General features: G+C 38.7%; 1 protein-coding gene across 1 annotated transcript; it reads right to left on the bottom strand.

Annotated features, from left to right (window-relative positions):
• Positions 1 to 4,684: 4,684 nt before the first annotated feature.
• Positions 4,685 to 18,471, bottom strand: LOC583703 (ATP-dependent RNA helicase cgh-1). The gene is given in 12 exon segments (XM_030978151.1): positions 4,685 to 6,347; positions 7,096 to 7,276; positions 7,833 to 7,961; positions 8,980 to 9,102; positions 9,745 to 9,806; positions 9,809 to 9,838; positions 10,393 to 10,536; positions 13,150 to 13,332; positions 13,335 to 13,383; positions 14,344 to 14,404; positions 14,960 to 15,974; positions 18,363 to 18,471. Coding segments are annotated over 11 exon segments (1,611 nt in total). The 5' UTR covers positions 15,322 to 15,974; positions 18,363 to 18,471; the 3' UTR covers positions 4,685 to 6,060.
• Positions 18,472 to 25,814: the final 7,343 nt, after the last annotated feature.

The following is a 25,814-nucleotide window of genomic DNA, read 5'->3' on the forward strand; positions in this document are numbered from 1 at the left end:
ATATATGTCAGACAAAACACGTCCCTGTACTTTTAAACCTGTCTCTGATGATTTAGCAGTTGACAGAACAGCCTCTTACAGATTTGTGAACGTTAATTCATTTTCTCTTCTCCTTAAACGGAGCCAGACATGGTCTCAACGGAACATATACCTGAACAAAATACACAGATTTTGGTGTGTAGGTGAAAGGCAACTTTGCAAACTAAGATAAGATTTTGACCAACAAGGTGTCATTTGGTCTGTAAGCTCTTGATGGACAGTAAGAGCTTTTTAACCTGTGGAAATGTATCAGGGTCCCACAGGCCTGCTATATTGTGTACCTGAACACAGAAACCAAGGTGATGGGCAGGGGAATACTCTGTAGTTGTACAATTTCAATTGCCACCCCACCAGGACGAGCCAGTCCAACTTTGGTCTAACACTGTTCATTGATTGCTGCCTGAAGACTGGTGAATATCACTTCTAGCTGTGCATTGTAAAGAAGCACCATAAGCACACAGGCAGACTTTAAGTCGGTACAAACATGTTCTAGAAATGAGATAGTATTTTCACCAGTCTTGCATGTAATGGTCTTCAGTACATGATGTTAGAGAATTGCATCTCTAGCATAAGAAAATATTTAACATTTTGATGGTCATTACAACACAATTGTTATGAATATGTTCAACAGCTTCTTCTATTTCCACTGGCAATTTCAGGACTTTTACCATTTCTTTGTCCATGCTTTTCTGTCTCTGTATGGGCACCAACCTGATTAATTTTTTCCACTTCTGTTTTAAAAAAACCAGGACTTGCTGTTCTACACCAAAATCTACAACTATGTTGTGAATACCATCAAAATGAAATAGGATGTTTGTTGAAAGTCAGTAAAATGTTCATCTTAGACAACAGCTTGAACACTTTACTGAAGTCAACACGATACTATTTATGTACACTGAGGATGAACAAAGCCCTCAACTACTTTTCTAATGCGAAAGCATCTCTTCTCCTCAAATGACGTATCATATAATGCAATTAACATGAAGGACTTTGTTTCCCAATGTATACAACTAGTAATTAGTATGGTTCATGACATAACCAACACTTATCTTCCATTCCCTCATTAGGTCATTCACACTAGGCTACATAAACCATGTTTACACCACCGAGATGTTTCTTCTTCCCTTGTGTGAATGTAACCTGTGTGTGTCTTACCTAGACACTGAGGCCTCCAATGTGAAAATATTCTTCTTTCAGCATGGAAATACATCAAGCAGTCATCTGCAAAATGCCACCATTGTGACAATGCACCTCAACTTCATACTTGTGTGTTAGAACATATTTTCTCCAGACATAATTTTCAATCATTACACAATCACCACCTCATCTTGTGCAAACTTTTCAATAGCAGTGTGTATACAGCACACACAGAGGGAAATGGAGATATAACAACACATGACGCTTATATTTAGTGAATACGAAGACCCGAGAGAGATGCCTCAAGTCTTGAAAACACTAGGAAGAATTTCCAAGTCTTTGCATTCAAAACAATAAGTACAAATCAATGAGACACCTGACTTATCTTCTTCTCTTTTTTTTAGTTTCACATTTTCCATTTAATACACTTCCCAAACTATGACTTAGCTCAATGAAGGAAGCAATCTTTCCTTTTTTAAAGTCCGGTGTCTCATCAATTTGTATGTGTCATGCAAAAGCTTAACGTTCCCCCTCCCTCTTCCCCCAACACAAACCTATCAGGTGTGCCAGAGGGGAAGGGGAGGGGGGTTGGGGGGGGGGTGCCTCATGATTTCCATTGTTCTGGAACAGAACACTAGAAACACAAATGAGAAAAGGGTGGTACAATAGGATGGGAGGGTGTACCCAAAAAGTATTTCAGCTACTTGTGTATTCTGGAACAATAACACTCATCATTATGATGATGAATGAATTCTCTGAAGTAGTATTTCTCTATTTACATGTTTTACATTTATGTTGAACAGAATACACTCCTCACAAGAGGAAAAGTTACTCTAGTATGCTGCTTACCTCACTCCAATTCATCTTAGCTGGCTCTCTTTCTGCCCTAACCAATTTCTATCTTGTCCCAATAATTTGCTTAATAGTTGCATTGCATTCATCAAGTACATACAGGTAGTCGCGTAATTAGCTTGGCTGGTTATATGCCGTCTTCATTCCTTAAGCCACTCCTAAAATCTTAGTGCATGTCTCCTAGCTCTGCAGCATTGCTTCCTTTCTGCGTTGCCCATTGGTATTGGATCATTACTCTCAAACATCTCCACACTGCTACTGTCTGTTCATCTGAAGTAAAAACAACTTTCCATTTCTGATCCACTTCTCATCTTGCTCGTTTCCAATTTTTGTCTTTCCTTCCAAAGTGTCAATATCACTTTCAAATGCTCATCTTTCATTCACATCCTTCTTCTTTATTTTCATTTTGGAGACACCATCCACAGCTTCCTTCCGAGTTCAAAGTTCAACTAATTTACTTCCCCGACTTAGATTTCCTGTTGTGGTAATAGCAATCCTGTTTCTCCACGTCCGGTGTTCATCATGTTATGCAGAGTTTCTTTGTTGTCAATATTTCAAAGCATTTGTTCAATTCTTCCGGGACGCCGGTATGCACGCTGAAATCCTTCCCATTCCGAGTTCCTTCCGTCTAATTGTTGATTGCATGTTCCATCATGAATGCATGCTTTAATTGTGTTTTCAAGCAAACAAACACACTACACACCCCATTTCATGGAGGGCTTGCTTAAATCAGTGCAAGAAAGGTGTAACACGCTACAGAGAGATTTTAAGTCATTTTTAACCTTTCACCAAAATGATGATATGGAGTGATGGCCTTTTACTGGTACAGCATACTAGAGTAACTTGCAATAGCCTGAATTACTTGTTACATTTAATCATTTAAACGTCAATTAGTTAACATTGTCCACTTCATAAAAGTTGACAAGATATGAAGAAGAAAAAAAGTGAACCCTTTTCTGAAGGGAGTACAAAAACAAGGGTAGATTTGTCAGTTCGCAGACTTCATCTTGCACATGAACACAACCGGAGATTTGGCATATCTCGCTCATAAAAAGCATGTATATGCACAGAAGGAATGGATGGACTTAACACACCTCAACAATCACACCTACATACACACACATCCACTCTTTAGCTCCAGAGCGAAAGCAAAGAATCAGAACATTTCCAGTGTTCTCAGAACCCTACTATAGTACAACGCGGTTGCTTTCTCTTCCCAGTAGGGGCTAGCGTATGGGCACATTCCTCCCATCATTCCTTGCATCAGCAAAAGTTTTGGTAGCTGAAATCTTATACATGTAAGTATCTTGACAGTTTCTAGTCTGTATTCCATCTACGGGAGCGCCAAAAGATCACATACACTTTAATACTGAACGGATCCATTTTCGTCTTGATTGTCATGTCTTGGCTCTGGAGCTATGAGTAGTAAGTAATCACATCTCACAAATCAAACACCATTTCACCTGGAAATCGCACCGGCACTCACACTCGCTCACTCTTTCTCTCTCTCTTAAACTCACTTACTCATTCACAACCACACATCATACTTAAAAGCACTGTACACATACATCTCTAGTACAATGCAGTCCGATATGGAAAGGCTGCTGAACACATATTTAAGATTACATCAGGTAACAATATTACGTCAGCTAAGAGCCAGAGGAAAACAGGTAAACTAATACTTTAAGGCAAGCAGCATGGTCAAGTTAGGGTTCCCGTTCCAGAATTTACAATCTACAGGAGCCGATTAAGAAATCTGTTTATCAAATAAACTGAGGAACAGCAAAACCTTTTCTTCTTTCTTACTTTTTTCCTCAAACACCTGAACTCTTGGTGTGACAGCCGAAACAAGTAACAAACGGTTCACTTGTCATCAAATTTACTGTTTAGAATTTCTGTGTTTTCATGTCTGGCCATGTCCGTCTGGTTTAGGAGTCTCAAATGGGCGCCTCTACAAGAGGGAATAACCCAAGGTGGGAGAGATACAGCAAGTGTCCCAATCAGTCACGTTCTTAAAGAACATTTTCTCTGTTTGATAGACTTGTACATGACTGGATCCTAATGTTATAGTGTTCAGGGTTTCCATACAAATTTGAAACCGATTTCCATGACCAGACAAGTACCATTTTTGTATCATAGGTCGCGGCATCCAGCTGTGTACAAATACCACACAGTGATGCATATATTTTATGTTTAAGGTGGCCTCTGCCTCCTTTCAATTTCTATAACTTTCCATAACTCTGGGAGATTTTTTTTCTTATCAATTTTCCATGGCTTTCCATGATTTTCCAAAGGAACTTATTTTTCCAAGACTTTCCAGGTTTGTCCATGACTTACCATAGGAACCCCAAGTGTTATACAGAGACCAAGGTTCTTACAGGGTGCATACCTATTCTCCTCTGGCTCTAAGGGGTGTGGTATTAAAGTGTTAATGTCGGATATCAACCTGAACGGATATGAGACGGCATTGACATTGCAGATTTGAGTTGATGCCATCATAGGTCAAGTCTGGAGCAGTAAAACATTTGTTCACGCGAAGCAAAAAAGCAGCATGCTAAAAAATGTGCGAATGACGCTGAACAGTCATCCAAATGCAGAGTCATGGTTTCCTCACATGCTGAATATAAGTGGATAGCTCATTTGGAGAATTTCAGACTTTGTTTCTGCTTGGAAAATCCACTCCCCTTCTCTTTCAGTTCCTATGTAGGTTTATTTAAGTACAATCTCAGCACAAAAGGTGCGCTTGCTCTGGTTTAGCGAGCTAGTCTGCACAATTCATGCTTATCTTTGGGAAACTCAAATGACCAACTGACCAAGTAACATATTGCAATTAGCAATGCCGCATCACATCCTACGGAAGAAAAAACAGGGGTCACAGACAACAAAACAAACGTTAAAAACAAAAACTCTACCTTACGAAACTGGACACTAAATGCACACTTACATCTGACTTTGATGTGCATTTGTGAAACCTTTTTTCTTTTGTTTGAGCTAAGAAGGCACTCTCATAGTGACCACTTTCTGGTCCATTTTTTTTCATGTAAATTCATTTTTTTTAGAAAAGATATCTTGTGGTAAAATAACACCTTTTTTCACAATGTTACACCGTCTCAGTGCATCGTGATACACTTGACTTTTTTCGCAATCCTTCTACAAATTATATACGAGTGATTAAAGAAAATTAAAAGAAAATATAAAATTGCACAAGGTTCATATCAATTTCATTAGTTTTTTCTGAATTGGAAATGGAAGGAAAAGAAAAGAAGAAAAAAGTCAAGAAACAAAAAGAGAGATTTTGTGCCGAGATATCCTCTCTCTAGAACAATTTTCACTCGTTTTCTTTGAGCTTAAAAAGTACCTTCTCAACTCTGCGCTTAGAACGCATCTTGCAGTTTAGCACCATTGCAAGTGTATCCTAATATAAACAGATCTGGGCCACGTTTCATAAGACTTGTTATCAATGACAATTCTGCCCATATCCAATCAAATGAAAGGATTTCAGCAGATTCTTCACAATGGACCCTGCCATGTTTGTATGAAGAGTGGACTATTGAGATTGCTAAAGAGATATTAAAATCACACTAAGCCATTCTTATTTTTTTTCAATCGTTATCCATGTCGAAAAGATGAAGAAAAAAAGAGGCTTTTCCAAGTAATTTTTCCTATGATCTGGCTTGCAATCTATGCTGCCATGTAAACCATACCTCAAAAACTAGACTTTTCAGTTTTGCGCATACCAACTTATAGAGACATTTCATACGTCTTCATTGTACCAACATGTTAAATCTAGGCATCATTATCACTCACATCTCAACATTATCTTATAAATTGATGCCCTATCTTCACTTCCAATGTCTCTATGATACACTAGCCAATCCTGAAGTATCCTCGCCTAGCATCTTTCGCGGAAAAAAAATAAAAAAAATAAAGAGAATTCCAGTATCTGTTTCGTTCAAATCGAATGTGACTTAATTGGGCGTATTTTGTTTGACATTTAAACTAAATTTTTTTCCTATGATTTTCTCCAGTCATCTAGCCGGATCCGTCTCCGATCTCTTCCTCCGTCTGGTACTCTGCCACGTAGAGCCTCTTGTCGACTGCCTCCTTGCACGGGAAGGGAACGATCTTGGTCGACAGCTCCTTCTCAATGACATACATGGGGACGCGGTCGTCGTGGGTGATCATGTTGATGGCCAGTCCCATGTGGCCGTAACGTCCAGAGCGACCGATGCGGTGGAGGTAGGTCTCCGACACGCGCGGGAAGTCGAAGTTGATGACGACGTTGACAGATTGGATGTCGATACCGCGGGTGAACAAGTCTGGAGGATGGAGATAAACATAGTCAAAATGATCTCATTAGTATTTGTCAATCGTGGCGTTTTTAAAAGTGTACAAATCGCCAAAACATGTTTTGCTCGATGTAAGGGGTTCCATATGGCTATACTGTATTCAAAATATGAGCTTCATATGTTAGTTCTTCGAAGAGATATTGTAACTTAAATACATTCTCAGTGAACAGTAAAACATCTGGTCGAGTATACTGGTCAACCTACATTTACGCACTCACATAGAATGCCAGGTACAGTTTTTCACGTTGATTTTATTCTAACTATAAACAAATTTTATTTTCAGGAGATTTGTACACTTCTATATGAAATATCAAGTCTGAACTGAGACGATGGAGATAAAACACGGTCCTAAATATCTCACTAGTGGTCTTCACTCTAGGTGTTAAGATAACAAATTTAAGTCTGAAGGAGTTCATTCATCAACAGCTGATCACACAAATTAGCCCTCATTTCCAAAGAAAAATAATACAATATTTATCCAAACTCCTGTCTTACATTTTTTTACTTCAGTTTTTCTCTGTGGATTTAAAATCCATTCCCTTTAAATTTTCACAAGCCTATCTCTTGAATAATTAATGCTGATTTAGGCTAGAATCTGTCATATGCATGATTAAACTCTCAAATATTTCACGAATGTTTCCAGAAGCGATATTGTCTCATGCCACAAAAACAATTTGGCACTGTGAAGTGTCTTTTGGCATCTTTGAAGGGAACATACCTGTACAGACAAGGTTTCTGCAGGCGCCGTTGCGGAAGTCATGGAATACTCTGTTTCGATGTTCCTGCTGCATGCGTGAATGGATGTAGTAACAGGAGTAGCCAAGCTCTGTGATCTTCTTGGCAAGGAGTTCCACACGCTGGGTCGTATTGCAGAAGATTATCGCTTGGTTGATTTGCAACTAGGGTATTAAGATATCAAAGAGAATACAAATTAATATTACCTTCAAAAGTGGCAAGTAAGTAGAGACAAAAAAATATGTATATTTCAAGATGTGGAGAAGATAAAATTGTTTGAATATCAAGATTTCAGGACTGTAGGCAAGAAATTACCAACTCCTAGGCAGCTTAACAGGATTACGTTATCAATTTGGAGTGCCTAACATACAATACTTCTACAATGAAGACAAACATGGATATTGCGCGACTATAGGGATACCTCCATTACAACCACTGTGACACGTACAGCGCTTCTGTGGGTATTTGAGAAAATGGTGCAAAATGATATTTATTTTCAGATGAATTTCTTTTGTGTTTACACATTCAGTTTCTCATTTTCTGATGAGGGTTATAAATCGAATATACCATGCACTCTTTTTGAGGCGCCGGTAAAATAATGGATCACCTGCGACTAGTGTAGTGGCTATAGTGGCTATGCCAGAGTCACATCAGAGAATCCATAATTTCAACCGGAGCCTCTCATGATTTTATTACGTTTATCCCATTTTTCTTTCTTACCTTAGAGAAGAGAGTATTAAGGCAGTGAACTTTTTGTTTCTCCTCCACAAAAGCGTAATACTGAGTGATACCCTTCAGGGTTAATTCCTGCATGAGGTTGATTTCATATGCCTTGGTCAAGTAACGATCCTGTGAAGAAAACAAATTTGTATTACATGTACTTCTTTTCATTCAATACATTTTATTACAGTTCCAGAAAGAAGGATGGATTTCGTTTGATTTACAAAGAAATTGCATGAAAAAGTGATACCAAGATATAACGCAATAAGAATACCATCAAAGAAAATATGTTTAGATCACAATGTTAGACGATCCTATTGAGACAAATCAAAGTGCTTTTCATAGACAAACACACAGATACATAGAGACACTACTATACTTGTACTATTATCATGGACAGATCTCAGGCATGAGGCATTTGAAAGCCCAATCTTGTCTTTTATAAGAGAGTTTGTACCTATTTAGAAACTCAAGTCAATTCACTCTCAGATTTTCTGTAGTTGCAAATTACAATTTCCTTCAAAGCAATTTAGACTCCATGACCATGTTTTAAAGTTCCTTCAAGGGGGTTTGGGCTCATGCTTCAATCACAACTGCTCCAGGCTCTATTTCATCAGAGATATATAGTCAGGATTAAGCTGCAATTGTATTGTAGGTTAAACTTAGGGTAAGGTTTAGTTTAGGTAAAGTGTTTTTGGTTCAGGGATGAACTTTGGGATTCAGTTGGGGTACAATATTTACTGTGGAGCAATTGTCCCCAGAACATGTATCATGCAATCGTATGCAGAGGTTTTTACCAAAGTAACAAACCAGTTCAAGATAATATCTGCACATGGTCAGATCAACGGTACAGATACACAGGAGGAAATATTCTTTTATAGAGGGGGGACAAAAAAAAGGTAATCATGAAGCGCCTCAGTGATTATTCTTAGGCGCACAAAGTGGGACTTCTTTAAGTTAAAAAGATCTCCGGATATCCAGGGGTCATTTGTACATCTGGGTCCCGTCTTACAAAGTTAAGATCGATCTAAATCAATCGCAAGTTTGCCGTCTCCTATCTCTTATGTACATAGTTTGCTGTGATTGATATCAACTCTTTGTAAGACGGGGCCCTGCTATCTACATTCGAACTGGTCTATTGACTCACCATAAAGTTCTTGACTGTGATTGGAAAGGTTGCAGAGTAGAGCATGATTTGTCGATCCTGTGGAAGAAAGCTGATGATGTCATCTAGCATGTTCTGGAAGTCTTTAGACAGTAACTTGTCAGCCTGGCAGAGGAAAGAAAGGGCGATATGATAAGCCATTATCACATGCAAGAGAAATACACATACTCATCCAATGTTCATGGTAGAATAACAATTTACTGCCCTCTACTGTTCTACTAGGGCATACAACAATGCACAATGCACAGAGCCAGGTAATCCTATTTTACGGCTGGTCATTACAAAAAGGGGGGGGGGCTGGCTTTTCGAAACATGCTACTAAATGAGATTCTGTAAGCAAGTGGGAAAGATTGATTACGAAGCAAATACAAATTTATGTACACCGCCAATTTGGAATCATCAAATAAGAATTAAATCTTACCAACGATCATATTCACAGAATTGTGTATTTGGACTATGCACCCGACTTGTGTCATAGGAAAATAGGTCCAAACTTTTCAGTTATTTCTCATCACATTTAAAGAGCCATCTTTTGCAGGGAGGTATTTTTTCTATGATATTTTTTTCAACTGAACATAAAAAGATAGAGAAAGCTCATAATTACTTAATTATCTTTACAAGAATTAAACATATGTATTACAGTCAAACCTGTCTACAGCGACCACCCAAGGGAAACACAAAATGTGCTTGTTGTAGACAGGTGGTCTCTAAAGCAGGTTTGATTGTACTAGTAGAAGATTGACCTACCTCATCTAACACCAGCACACTGCACTTGTCCATTTTGGCAATGCTCTGCTTCATGAGATCGAGATACGCCCAGGTGTAGCTATCACAAGGTGAACTGGTGAGAAAAGAAAAAAATGCAGCATTAAAGCACTGATCATGCCAGCTTCTACAAGCCTCAGCTGCAAGGTGAACTGGTGGAAGGAAACTTAAACACTGTATTAAAGCACTGATAAACACGGCACTAAAGCACCAGTACTGTCAACGTCTTCATGCCTCAGCTGCCAGTTTTCATAATAAGCTCACAACTGACTTGGTGGAAATACCATTCAATTCCATTTAATTTATTTTTCCATTGAAAACATCAGAAATACATAATGAATACTATTGTGGCCCGTGTGCAATTGGATAATAACTGTTAGTATCTGCAAACTACAAAAGTGTTTTTTTACCGGAGACAAAAATGTTCCAATTTTTTTTTTTTTTTTTTTTTTTTTTGGGGGGGGGGGGGGGCTACTTTTAAAGCTTGCTTGCATGAAAATAACATTAATTTGTTTTGCATTGAACTCTATGCAAATTTTGAGGCGCTCTTTTACGACTTTCAGGGGCTATTTTGCCCTGAACCACCCCCCCCCCCCCCCCCCCCCCGTGTATTTTTTCCCCATGTCTTACCTGGGTCTTCCAGTCTGAGGATGTCGTCCCTTAGACTAGTACCACCCGTTGTGACCATGACATTGTGGCCCGTGTGCTTTGACAGCTGCTTACAGATCTGACTCGTCTGGAGAGCCAGCTCTCTCGTTGGGACTAGGACTAAAGCTGTGCAACAGGAAGAGACATAAGTTTTAAATGCAGACATTTTGTTGAATAATTTGCATAAGGGCTGGGGGGGGGGGGGGGTTCACAAAGACTTTTTTCAATGACAAATGAGAAAAAAAATCAGAGACAAATTTGCTGATAACCAATCAGAAGGATTTCAGTAGCTTATAACAACAACTGTCATATGTCACTGATGACAAGTTTTGTGAAATGGGGCCATGGTTGTAATGATATAAAGCCCGGAGCAATTCTGCGAGAGCGTGTGCTGCATTGTCAGGACTGTTCCCTTTATCCTTCAAACTGGATACCAGGATATCCAGCTAATTGAGAAGGACATGGAGGGAGTTACTCTATGCCCACTTCGACACTGACATCACTGATGTAAACAATGGTCAGCAACACTGGGGCATTTTGAACACACTTGATACAAATTTAATTTGTTGGACATGTATCCTGAATGTAAAGATGGGCAAATTAATTCACATCAGTTGTTTACTTGCCTTTTGAGGGACAATACAACACCCTATTAAACTATCTTTTATCTGATATCAGCTGTTAAAAAACCATGTATTTCAAATAAACATCAGGTATACTAAAATATCTGATGTTGTCAGTAATATATAGGTTATTCATAGTGCGAGGCAAGGAAATGGGAATGGAAAAGGAATATTAACTGTCCCAAGAGGTTTATGTCAACTGAACAAATGGACATGCATAATTAACAGTCTACAGGAGACAAATTCAATAGCGTTCACAAAACTTTCAAAGATACACTAATGATTTATCACAAATAGGCCATTTTCGTAATGTAACCAAATTGAATGCATATCTACGTCTAGTGCCTTGACTCAAATATTCATTCACCCTTCGTATAATTGTATTTGAATAGTTAGAATGCAAATTGCATGTGTTATTAGGTTGGGCAAGTCATATATGTCCTTATGCGCTTTGGATCTAATGAAAAGGCACTTATAAGGCCTTGGAGTGGTTCAGGAATTATCTCACAGACAGAAAACAGTATGTTAGTATTAATGGTCACGATTCTTATCAAAGATCAGTATCATGTGGTGTCCCACAAGGTTCATTATTGGGTCCGTTATTATTTGTAATATATATCAATGACTTCAGAAATTCGTCTGAAATAATGTCTTTTATTCTCTTTGCAGACGACACTAATATTTTTTATTCACATCGTGACCCTCAATATCTCCTGAGGACCGTTAATAGTGAACTTAAGCGGATACAAGCATGGATAAATGCAAACAAACTATCATTAAATGTCAGTAAAACCCACTTTATGCTGTTTAGCAATTGTATAAAATCCCTACCCGGTAATATTTTAATAGACAACACAATTTAAACCAGGCCGAATCCACAAAATTTCTTGGTATCTACATTGACAGTGATTTATCATGGAAGATACACGTTAACTATTTGTGCAAGCTGATTTCTAGAAACACAGGTATTTTAAATAAACTAAAACACGAGTTCCCAACCCATATTTTGTTATCTCTGTATAACACCTTAATTTTACCTTACCTTAACTACGGTATTCTTGCCTGGGGAAACGGGACCAAAGCCCAACTTGAAAAACTTCTCATTATTCAAAAACGGGCAATAAGAAACATAAATCATGCGGGATTCCTTTCCCATACTAGTCAACTGTTTTTTATAACAAAGTTCTCCGAATTGGTGATGTGTATGTGTACAGCGTAGGAGTGTTTATGTATCAATTAACTATAAATGAGTTACCTGCTGTTATTTGTGCACTCTTCGTACGAAATAATACAATCCATTCTTATTCCACTCGCCAACGTAACCTATTTCACCTTCCCCTTACACGAACTTTGTTTGCTCAAAAAATATCACTTTTACGGGCCCTAAACTTTGGAATGACCTCCCCATTGAATTCACAGAATCAACCTCACTATATTCGTTCAAGCGCAAGCTGAAATGTCATCTCCTAAGCAATTACGCTTTAATGGTAGAAGAAGCTTGATGTTACTTTTAATAATTACTGTCGATGTTCAAACTGAATGTTTCTTTTAGTTTGCTGTTGTTACCCTGTGAATTGCCATTGCGTACGGGTAGTGAAAATGTTATACAAATATTGCTAAGTGTATGAATATTGTTTATTTTTCTTCATAATAAGTATCAACTTAATTAAATTACGTTTTTTTTTTTAATATACACAAGACTATGTCATTGTTGTAACTTTCGGAGCCTATGACCTACAAGCATTGCTTTCTCTTTAGGCTCCATCATATTTCTTCCCTTATTCAACTTAGTCTTATGTATCACTCTTTTTTTTTTTTGTATAAACGCATCCTAAAATGAGTTCAAAATGTAACATGCTATATGTAATGATGTACTATACAACATGTGAGAAATATGAAAATAAACTGAAACTGAACTGAAACTGAAATGTAATACAATTATTATCACCTAGCAAGAACTAGTGTATGCAACTCGCGTTCAGACTATTGAAATACAATTATTTATCACAGGTGAACAAAATAATTTGCACTTTACAAAGACATATGCACTAAATTTGGTTACACTACGAACATGGCCAATTTAGCATTTCCTCTTCAATTTCGAATACGATCTTACCTTGAATAAAATTGTTTTCTGTGTTCGTTTTTTCCAAGACGGGTATGGTATATGCCCCGGTCTTGCCGGTCCCGTTCTTGGCCCTGGCCATAATGTCTCGTCCGGTCAAGGCGATAGGAATGCTCTCTTCTTGGATTGGGGATGGTTTCTCCCAGCCCTTCTCAAAGATGCCCATGAGCAGGGGCGACTGAGGCAGTAGTCCTCAAATTCATTTCCTTTGGTATCTGTCACATCCTGTAGGGATTGGACAGAAAACGATCAATCAAGGGTTCAGTGACACAAAGACGTAACTCCATATTTTGACAAAATAAGTATTTGATATCAAAATCTTCAGAAAAATGTGGGCTTTCCAGGAAACACACACTTACTCCACCTAACATCCCATTGAAGTCAATGGCTTGTGAAACATAGACTTCACTCCTTAAGGCCCAAGTGCTCGGTGACACATAAACCACTTTTTCTCAAAATGGTCAAAATGGAGTTACGTCTGTGTCACTGACCCCTCAAAATGTATGTCGTCTGCTGAAAGATTTCATCGAAATAGACTGGATGATAAGAAACATTTTTTTTTAATGATTTCTAATGACTCGCTGTTCATGAAAGAGATAGAGCCAGAAATATTTGAGAGGTTACAGATGCATAGTATTGGGCTCTCGTTGGGAAATGGCTTTTTTGGGGGTGTTTACCTAATAACAGGTGATGACAAATTGTAAATCACCAGAATTAGCCTTCAGTTTTATGACCAACAGGCCTTTGGTAATGCTGTGAATTTTCCACCAATCGTCCAATATGGAAATTTATTATCTTACATGTCCCTCATCCGAAGACTGCCATGGAACTGGGGTATTTCTTGATGGGACTACGGGTTTGCAGGGTAGGAGACTTGTACATCCATTTATGGTATTTCCACCAATTATAGTGGTGGCGAATTGTGACCTTCTGTACATGGAAACCAACATCCTTCTCCCCATAACCAGACTAAAGAACACCCACAAAATCAACAGAGATAAGGTGCATACCAGTTGTTTAATATTTACTTCACAGCCATTGTTAAAACAGCATTGTTTGGAAGCTAGGTTCAATCTCGGGAAGGTAATATAAACATGTAGTTATCTTTCAGACAACTTCAAAATTGTTTTGAATTTGATGAAGTTGGGACTCATTTTTATCCGAGGTATTCCATTCTATACTTACTGTGGTTCTAATTCTTCTATCCTTATCTGGGATTGCCAGCTTTTCTTTCCAGTCTGGATCACTGTGAAACAGAATAATGATATTAAATACATTTGTATAGTGCTCTAAGTAATACAAAGTATTGTTAATATTTAAACAGGATTGGATTATGAAATCTAAAATGTACTCTACCATTGTGAAACCTAGTGTTAGAATAAGCAACTTTGAAAAAAATTGGGAAGGCTTAGGATTTTGAGAAATTAAAATATCAAATTTATTGGTGCTCCCGATAAATTTCAAATGGCGCCTACGGCCATACAATGGGTAGCTGCAACGATGGAAATCTCGGTATATGCAGTTCTGATTTATTATTTCCAAACAAGAAATTACATACAATGTCTACATTGGACTTCAGCAATTTACGCTGAAGCAAATGTCAGATCACGACTGATAGAATATCATGGAAAGGTACACAAGTAGAACATCATGAAATGCTAGAGCGCCGTAATGGCCGCCTTGCTAATAATAATCGGGGCAGCACCAGGAGCGTCACGAACTCGACGGACGCTATATAAGAAGCCACCATTATTATTATCATTATTATCATGGAAAGGTGAAATGAGAGAATGGGACTTACTCCATGTCTATGGGTGATGGCTTTGGAAGTGGTGCAGCTGGTTTAGGTGCTGGTCTCTCAAAGTCCTTCTGTCTTGAATACTGTCTGCTGCCGTAGCCTCCGCTCCCCCTGTACCCTCCGTAGTGTCCATGATGGTAGCTACCTGGCCCGTCTCGCTGCTGGTGGGGTCCGTTCCTGTCTCCACGTCCTTGATGATTTACCTGATGATTCCCCTGGTGGCTTCCCTGGTGGTTCCCCTGGTGGCTCCCCTGGTGGTTGCCATCTCCTCTCCTCGAGTCGTTGTTCTGCTGCCCCCTGTTCGGGCTCCTCGCCCCGTGATTGTTATTCATCACGCGGTTGAGTTGTGGTGGTGCTGTTGCCATAGCAAAGAGTGTCTTTTCTCACTTCAGGTTTTGTTCCGTTTTCACAAAGTCTTCAAAGAGTTTCACAACCTGATTGACAGCTGATTTTAGTCTTCTTTTGTGATACGTTTATATTATCAATGAAAATTGCATCAGGTGTCATAAGAAGAACATTTCAGTTAAAGATGAGATACTTCCTGAGATTAACTTGTCCAGAAATGTAATAGTACAGGTTCACAAAAAAAGCAAGTTAGTGCCATTCGACTTTGCCCATACAAAATGGGGAAAAATTATCTTTGGCAAATATACAAATATACATTAATATATAAAACAACCTTTACAAATAATATATTCTGCTATAAACAATGAAGCCCCTCAAAGAGGCTTCATGAGGAATTTAGAGATTTTTTAATTTCAAATTGTCCGCTTGGTGGGAAGGAAACAAGCAGCAATTAAAATGGCTAAGAATCCAGTCAATCCACGGAAGTTTTGAACTTCTAGCGCGAAGAGTCTGTTAAGGTGATATATCACAGTTCAAGATTGCAGTTCGTATTGATGTGTATCGCTCAATGAAGTCTGCATAGATCCAGTAGAATTTTTCAGCTCGAAGAAAAGTTGGTGAATTGTCCAAGAACTCTCCTGACTATTGCAGGAATGCCATCAAACCAGCTTCTCTGTGGATGAAATCAATAAAACTCATTGATTAGCTTGAAACTCAATAACTTCTTTGGGTTTTGCTCATCAACTTTTAACAACCTGATTAGGGTCTAGTAAAATGTCTGATTTTGCAAAACTCAAGATTGCCCGAAAGACCAAGACAATAAGGCACAAGCTCCACGTTATAACCAAAAGACCTGTATGGTAGTGCACAATATGTTTACGCAGGGCCCTAATCTGTACATGTGATGATAGTCCACGTGATTCTGATAAAAAAAAACATTTAACACAAATTATCCGTCTCTAGACTACAGAAACATACTAGGCTCAGGTCAGGGTCCTCTATTTACATGTATGTTGATATTTCTGTGAAACTTTCTTTGTTCTGGATTGTGTTGCAACATTTCTTTCTTTTTCTCTCGAAATGAAGCATATAAATCCTCTGTGTTGAAATCACACTTGTACATCCCCTTTTCACGTCATTCACCACAATTTCCCCCTATGCGTGCGAATGAGGATCATCCACTTAAAAGAGGATATCCTCATAATGGGGTGTCTGATGGCGCACCCGATGTGTCCTAAAATTCTTCCCATAGAGATTGCATGCATCCCTATGCAGTCTACGTGCATTGCGCGACCATGCAAAATTGGTCAATTTTTTTTTTTCAAAACGAGATTCAAACCTTTATCCTTTGTGATCCTGAAGGTGATACTGAATAAATGAGGTGTCACATGAAAGAGCAGGTGAATCCCCATATTTCCAAAGGGGCTGCATCTCAGAATTCTAAAAATATCTTTGTCAAAACAGCGATTTAAACATTGTGTCCTGGCTAACTCTGAGGTTTAACACTTTTGAGATATGCAGCCCCGATCGATAAGTACATGTAGTCCCAGTCCTGAGGAATATATCTATGCGCTTATTTTTTTCGCTAGCCCTCAGGGATCACAAATGATTGCAGTTTAAAAATACCCTTCCCCCTATTTGTTGGATCAGCTAATTAGGGAGGCGTGCGCTCCGCTCAGTCCAAACCATGGTTACATCGCATAACATCTCCGCGTACGAACGAAACCTGAATGAAAGTATGGCTAGCCGATGGCACATATTGCGGAGACAACGTGGCTCAAGCTGCAAGTCGCGCATTCAGCTAACATGCGTACGATATGCATATCGCGCAATACAGCCGTTTGGCTAAATTTAGCAAAACAACATAACTTTGCGTGTATGTCTTTTTCGTCGATTCTGATCAAATCGATATGAATATTGCAGCGTTTTGGAGTGGCTGTATCTTTTGATAGAAACATCGGTGAGACTTGAAATTTGAAATGTATTATTTTGATTACATTTTTTATTCAAATATCAAACAAAAATGGTGAAAAACATCCGAAATTGAAAAATCGTTCAGACACCCACGCGGACATCCGCATTTTTGAGAACATTTTTTTTCTATGGCATCCTGCAGATAAAGGTTTCCCGATCTGCACGCTGGTAGTGCAAAAATTGGATTCTGCGTGATAAAATACCGTTTAACGTCTACTTTTTTTATGGGTATTCCGTCTTACCGGGGATTTATCGTTCGTAACAAGTCTCTGTGCAAAGTAAGTTTGAAATGAATGAAGGAGCACATCAACTTGATCAAGGAATCCATATTTTTTAGAAAGCCTCCGTCTGCGTTTAAGAAGAGGATCCTCATTTCTAGTCTATGATATTGATCATGCATAACATCGTAAATCATCAAACTTTTGTATCAAATAGTCTAAATGTGGCTTTAAATCATTTGCACGCATGAATTTTAATTCCATTTTTCATTTTGTTAGAGAAATGACACAAAAGATGCAAGCAAAGTAACAAGAAAAGTTACAATAATTTTTAGAATGGCAGTTTCGGTTAGGTGGTGAAGAAACAATAATATTGGAGATACAAGAAATGTCAGAATACCGCCCCCCGAACTGCGTGTAAAGTGAATGGGTGTGCAGACAAGGAAACCTTTGTTTTTGCTTCGTCAGAACACCGTCGCCTTTTCTTGTGAAAATATCATCATTCTTAATCGAATTTAGAAAAAATTGGGGCACACATACTCTGTAGGATTTAAGGAATAAGATGAGATCAACATTATGGAGAATACAATACAACATTTTCGTTAAGTTCAATCGAAATATTAGGTGCGCAGACATAGGATTGGGGCTCTCCTTCATCATATCTCATTAACGAGCTTGAACCAGATTCATATTACAAATGAGAATTTTCAAATATAAAATTAGGGTTCTTCTTTACAACTTTAAGTATCAAAACATATGGTATTAGAATTGCACAAAACACATCATGCGAATTTCATCAAAATTATCAGACATAAATTCAAAACATCATAGATTACGATGGATAACTTTGACAGGATAACATTACTTACAAGACAAGAAGGTTCAAAATGGCCGTCTGTGTATGAAGTAAACGTACGATACGTAAACCGTATAGCGCATCTATATTGCTGACGGATTCACAGTAATATTTTTTTACTTTTGTACGACACCCGAACAACTCGTCCTGCGTCGTTTCGCTCCACAGGGCCAATGGGAGAAAGCCGGAAAAGGAAAAGACAAAGAGATTTGTTTTCTTCTTCAAAATTAGGTTTTATTCAATCTCGTCAAAAAGTCCAAAGACTAAAAATGTGAGTTAACATCAAGCATACAATCATATAAAAAAAAAAAACATTAAAAAACATATGTATATAAGGAACAACATAGGAAATGGGAAAAAATATATCAAAAAGATAAATGTTTACATCACAACATCAAAGCAGTACAACAAAAAAATACAAAATACAAAATATTCCTAGCATGTCAGATGAGTGTACTAAAAATAAAGTAATTAAAAATAGATAAAAGCTTTATGAGAAAAAATGAAGAAATTTAGGCCTTCTGTTTTGTTAGTGAGAGAATAATTGTCATGGACAAATCATGTATACAGATACGTGAACTCAATTAACTGTAACATAGGAAAACCCGCGATAAAATGCAATACACCATCCATTCAGATAATAAGTATTAACAAGTATTAAATACTTTTAGCCGAAGTAGAGAGAAAAGTTTCAATCCTGCCTTGCAGGCGTGATGAAACCGTTCGAGCTTTTACTTGGTGTTATTTCGTTCAATATTTTGTATAAATCTATTTGTTTATTTTTACTTAGTAATTCATTAATTCATTTATTAATTTATTACTTCTTTTGGGCCGCCTCGAATGGATCATTGACAAACTTAGCTATGAAATGTTCCTGCTCTTACTCCGGGTGGGGGGGGGGGGTACTCACATATTAAGACAAACCAGGGGTGTGCCGCTCGAATGCCCATTTTTAACAAAAGTCCCTAAACATGGGTCCCTTTTTAAACAAACATTTAAAAAAATACCCCTAAACATGAGTTTGCTTTTTCACCACTTTGACAAATTGGCTTTACTTCGAAAATAATTCGCCAAAATGAACCTTAAAAGTGGGTAGGTGTTTCGAGGCTTCAGCGGCACACCCCGTCAAAACCAAATGTGAGTGACCACCCCCCCCCCCCCGGCTCTTACTACCTTCATAAAGAGGCTCCCCCAAAACAAACACCATTTCTCCTTTCATATAGAATAATGGGTGTTTTTTTAAACACCAGAAAAAAGACTTTGGCTATTTAAACTTAACTCTCTTGAACATAAGAGGACTTAAGTATATCTATAAAGTAACACACATCTAATATAATAGAGTTTCTATTATTATATAGCTCGAAATTATTAAAGTTTATTATTGTATGCGAAGGAGTATAATTATTATAGCGACTAAACGAGAAAAATAGCTTCTGTGAAATTGAAAAGCGGTAATCGGAGATCGACATGTAATGGTTAAAAAAAAAAAAATAGAGTCACAGGGGGAAAAGGACTCACATAATATAAGAGTGAGTATAATTATGTTAGCCTTAACAGGGAGAGTTTTTTGTCTTATGTGAGAGGGGTGACAAAAGTGTTGCCTCATCCCTGTCATCATTGTCCTTTTCGCTAATAAAAGAAAAGCATCGATCTGTATATACTCGCGCATACAGTCAAACTTGTCTAGGTCATCCAAGGGAAACACAACTAGTGGCCACTGTAGACAGGTGGCCTTTCTAAACAAGTTCTTCAACATAAAAGCTAAACGATTGTTTGCCTTCTCCTCTTTCTCTTTGGCTTTTATTTAGAGGAAATGTGAACACTTAGGGGCCTTGTCGTAACTTAAAGCGTTTTTACATTTGAGAAATGGGGAGTGTATATATATATAACAGACCGAGTGAGAGAAAAAAATATGATATTGGAATGTTGAATGGGGTTGAATGTACGTGGAAACTCAGTATTTCAAACGGGACCAGAATTCTTTTCCGGGTTAACTGCAAATTGCATGATTGATGTCACATAATATTTTTTCTTCTTGCTAGGGGAACGGGGCCGAAAACCACCTCTTTTCGTAAATTATATATAACACCTGGTTTATCCTCCCCGAGCCCCCCCCCCCCCTCCACACCCTGAATTGAATTGCAATTGCAAGGGAGCATGGCGGCCGAGAAAGAAAACTAGAAGATTGAATTTGTATTTTATAGCCAAAGCAACCTTATTATAATGGCGTTATACATGAAAACAATTTCACTTAATTTTCTTGATTTACTCTTCTGCGGAGGGGGCACAACGAGGTGGTAAAAATTGATTATTTCCGGGGCCCAGGGGAACAACTCCCCCCCCCCCCACATACATGTATGGCGCCGTTTTTTGTACTCTTAAGTGCATGGGCTGTTATTAACTAATGATGCACTTCCAATTTCGATAACATTTCTAAAAATCAACTCAATATATACAAGAGCTTGTAAATATTTTTAAAAATCAAATCAATACCCTATACATGAATTTGTAAATATTTGTAAATAAATAATGTATATAGCACCCGACGTAAATTGCGGTTAACACACACACACACACACATAGTTTGCAATAATCTTCAGTCATTAAATATTGAAGGATTGCCTCATTGTCATGCTCGCGCATAACAATCAGGGGCGTCGCCAAAGGGGGGGGGGGTTGGGGTGCGACACCCCCATCTGTCAGGATATTGTCGGTAAAATTGCGCTGCCGTCGGGAAAAAAAGAGAAAATGGGGAGGGGAAAGAAGAGGGAAAAAAAGAGAGGTAAAGAAAGAAAAAAGAAAATGAAAAGAAAAGAAAGAAAGGAAAAGAAAAGAGAAGAAAAAAGAGAAAAAAGAAAAAGAGGGAGGAGAGGAAAGAAAGGAAAAAAAAGAAAAGGAAAAAAAGAAGAAAAATAGTAAAAGGGAAACAAAAGAAACGGGGGATGATAGAGAGGAGAGAGAGGAGGAGTGGGAGTAAAAGAGAGAAGGGGGTTGTTGGGTGGAGTCGTCTCGTCGAGAGAGCAAGAAAGACACGGGTAAATATGTTGCTGTGTCGGGTCAGCTGTGTTGGTATTCTTGCTCGATCCTCGTATACTGTCTATATCAATGCAGAAGTTTAAGGTCGGTGAGATGTATATTGTCGGTCGGCCGACACGTTCTTTTCCCTACGAACTGTGACTTCTTATCCGCTGTGACGACTTCGAGAGTGACTACAACTACAATACTTGTATTTTCTCGAAGTTTCACTTTCCTATAATATCAGCTAAAGAAATCAGAGGTTTAACATTTTCGGGGAAACTAAATTCAAACAAGGTTTAAGAGTCAACAACGGTACGACGAATCGTCTTCCTTTCTCTATGTTGTGATTAAACGCCAAAAATTCCGCGCTTTGCCCTGAAGGAAAAAAATTCATTTAGACGAGTCAAGAACGGGACAAAGAATCGTGTTCTTTCTCTAATAATTAAAGGAAACGTCAAAGCTTTCGCGCTTCGCGCGAGAGGGGGAAACTGAATTCAGATGAATAGGGCTGAGTCGAAAACGGTACGACAAATCGTCTTCAGTTCCTTTCTCTATATTGTGATGAAACGCCCAAAATTCCGCGCTTCGCGAGGAAGGGGAAAATTTCATTTAGACGAGTCGAGAACGGTACAACGAATCGCCTTCTTTCTCTAATAATTTAAGGAAACGTCAAAGCTTCCGGGCTTCGCGCGAGGGGGAAACTGAATTCAGACAAAATTAATAGGGCTTATTAAGAGTCGAGAACGGTACAACGAATCGTGTTTTTCTCTAATAATTTAAAGAAGCGTTAAAGGTTCCGCGCTTCGCGCGAGAGCGGGAGAAACTGAATTCAGATGAATAGGGCTGAATAGAGTCGAAAGCGGTACGACGAATCGTCTTCCTTTCTCTACTGTGAAATGCAAAAAAATCCGCGCTTTGCGAGGAAGGGGAAAACTTCATTTAGACGAGTCGAGAACAGTACAACGAATCGCCTTCTTTCTCTAATAATTTAAGGAAACGTCAAAGCTTCCGCGCTTCGCGCGAGGGGAAACTGAACTCAGACAAAATTAATAGGGCTTATTAAAAGTCGAAAACGGTACGACAAATCGTCTTCCTTTCTCTTGTGATGAAACGCCAAAAATTCCGCGCTTCGCGAGGAAAGGGAAAACTTCATTTAGACGAGTCGAGAACAATACAACGAATTGCCTTCTTTCTCTAATAATTTAAGGAAACGTCATAGCTTCCGCGCTTCGCGCGAGAGGGGGAAACTGAATTCAGACAAAATTAATAGGGCTTATTAAGAGTCGAGAACGGTACAACGAATCGTGTTCTGTCTCTTATAATTTAAGGAAACGTCAAAGGTTCCGCGCTTCGCTAGCAAGTAACCAAACTCTGGTGTCTAATCCAATCCAAGAGAATGCTACTCAAGTACTGTCCAATCATCCCTTAGTATCTGCTGCATCTTCTTCGTGGAGGATGGATGATGCAGATGTTCCCAGGAGAAGTACACCCATTGTTCTTTCAGCTGGATCACAGGCGCCAGGGACTCCGGTCCGGTTCCATCTTCATCAAAAGGAAAACCCATCAAAATGAGAGCTTTTCAAAAGAACCACTAAGTGACTCAAGTCTGAACACTATTCCTCTTGAAGATGCCATCAATAGAGGGGTGGTAAGCAGTGACCAATCAGATGACCAACTCTTGACCATTGATGTCTCGCAGCTGGGACCGGGCTCCAACATTGTGATTCCGTCTTACTTGCTACCTGGAGGGATCCTCACCATCCGATCACCAGACGTACCCTTCATGAGAATCCAAAGATCAGATCCCTCATCCTTGGTTCAGATAGGAACCGAAGCTGCTAGTGCGAGCAATGCCTTGGATGTAAGCAGCCAATCGCAAGTTGGTGTGGCTCCTACAACTACAAGTCAATCGCTGGATGATGTTTTAGAGACTGTGGTCCTGGAAGTGATGCCGAGTCTGGCAGTCTGCTGGTGAGGATGAAATCTCTCAGACAGAGTATATGGCATAGCTTCAGACCAACCTGTGAAAGAGAGCCAGAATCTGTGTGAAGTACATGTCATTGCCAATCACATCCTCAAACCTAGCAACCAAGTAGAAGTGTCCAGGGGCGTAGACAACGGGGGGGGGGGGGGGGATGAGGGGATGGCATGTACAATCATCCCCCCCCCCATGTTTTGGGGAATGATATTTGCTTACTTAATAAGTCATGATGATGATAATAATAGTAATAATAATAATGATAACAATTATAATATTAATAATAATAATAATTATGATGATGATAATAATAATCCTCATCATTATTGTAATTGTGTTTATTGTTAGCCGCATTCACACGGTGAAAGCTAATTCTAAAACAGAATAGAAAATGAATGTGATACAACAGCATACATAATAATTCGTGACAGAGAGTACCATACTACTATCTTTATAACAAGTATTATTCAAACAAACATATATAATTATGTATAATCATGAATTGTTCAACTTCATGCTCCCACTATAATGACTATTGTTACACTAATACTGATATCAGGACTGACTGGTATACATTAGTTTGTTGTTAAGCTTGCAGCAGCTACATCTTTTCTGTATTGTTAACTATTTATTTATTTTTGTTTTATTTAAGATGCACTTTGTTTTGTATTCATTTGAAGTATGTTGATTGATGCATGAAGACATAAGTTTGAAATGTTTAAAGAAGTTTGTTTCATGTAAAGCGCAGTGTGAATTTACCCTGTCTTGAAATGCGAGATAAAAGGAACCTATTAGTATTAGCATTATTATTTGTATTAGTATTATTTTTTATTTGTATTATTAGTATTATTATTATTATTATTATTATTATTATTATTATTATTATTATTATTATTATTATTATTACTATTATAAGACTGAGATCAAATAGAAGTAAATAATGCCCTAATTTGAAACGATGCAATGCCGTTATGGTTCCGATTTCTTCACAAACTTACAAAGCAGTATTGGTACTCCATGGATCATAGTGATACTGTTTATGTTTGTTGTATCTGTATGTTAATGAGCCGCCAGCCAATATCCATCTATGGATACTATGCCTGTTTCTTTGAGGTAAAAAAAGCATAGTATGTACGTATTCATTATGCTTTATAATGAACAGACATATTGTTCAAAGTTTAATCGTTATTTGTTTGTTGTTTATGTGTTCTATTCGCAAATGGCCACAGAGGCTGTTTTCATTCATAACCACATACCCCTATCAAGACAACAAAGACTATACCTGCGTGTACACAGTTGACATTGGTTTTTTTCTGAAGAGGTGTAACAGCAAAATTCACAGAGATAAATAAATACGTAGTGTGGTTCAATATGCAATACTATGTGTCAGTCCATTCTGTATTCGTATGCCACGGTGTGTAGATCTTGTCGATGTATGTCTGTCCATTCAAGGCGTAGTATGTGTGTGTGTGTGTGTGTGTATGTGTGCGTGTGCGTGCACGCTTGTGTGTGTTAATTTACCTCATTAAGTATGCATCAGATTGCACGATTTCAAGTTCAAAATTGCAAAAGCTCCCTACCGTGGGAGGGGGACACCCCCCTCCCACCCCCCCCCCCCGCTCAGTCGCTTCGCTCCCTCGCTCGGGCGCTTCGCGCCCTCACTAGCGTTGGCAGCCCAGTCATCCCCCCCAGGTGTACGAACCTGTCTACGCCACTGGAAGTGTCACAAAGGACATCCCCAAAGGCCCTGCATATTACCAAGAGGTCAGAAACTGCTTCAAAGGAACAGGAAATTTCTAAGAAATCAGGAGTTTCCAATCAACCAGATTTCAGATGAATTGGGCTTAATAAGGGTCGAAAACGGTACCACAAATCGTCTTCCTAAAAACTCCGCGCTTTGCACGGAAGGGAAAATGCCGGCCCCCCACTCAGTGATATTTAGGATACGCATATGCTTGTTCCCTCTTTTGAAAGCACCCCCTATCTGAGGACTGCCAACATTTTCGAACCCCCCTTTCGCGGGCTTTTCGTGGGCTTTTCCTGCCTTGGAGACCCCCTTAAATCAGGAAAAATGCTCTATGTACCCCCTAAATTCGGAATAATTTCTCAGGAGTCCAAAGAGATGAGAGACAAAAAGAAAAAACACCCCCTTTTTAAAGAAATCTCCTGGCGAAAAGTCAAATACACCCCTTTTATTACAATTCTAGGGCCGGACTTTGTCGCACGAAAAGTACCCCTTTACCGGACATTTTGGCAACGCGCATGCGGTCATTTCGACCTCTGGGGGGGGGGGGGGGGGGGGGGGGCCGGAAAATGTCATTTAGACGAGTCGACAACGGTACAACGAATCGTCTTCTTTCTCTAATAATTTAAGGAAACGTCAAGGCTTCCGCGATTCGCGCTATATAGGGGAAACTGAATTCAGACAATTATTAGGGCTTATTAAGAGTCGTAAACGGTACAACGAAT

Source organism: Strongylocentrotus purpuratus, unplaced genomic scaffold (genome assembly GCF_000002235.5).
Source record: "Strongylocentrotus purpuratus isolate Spur 01 unplaced genomic scaffold, Spur_5.0 spur5_scaffold_1, whole genome shotgun sequence".
Taxonomy (NCBI): Eukaryota; Metazoa; Echinodermata; class Echinoidea; order Camarodonta; family Strongylocentrotidae; genus Strongylocentrotus; species Strongylocentrotus purpuratus.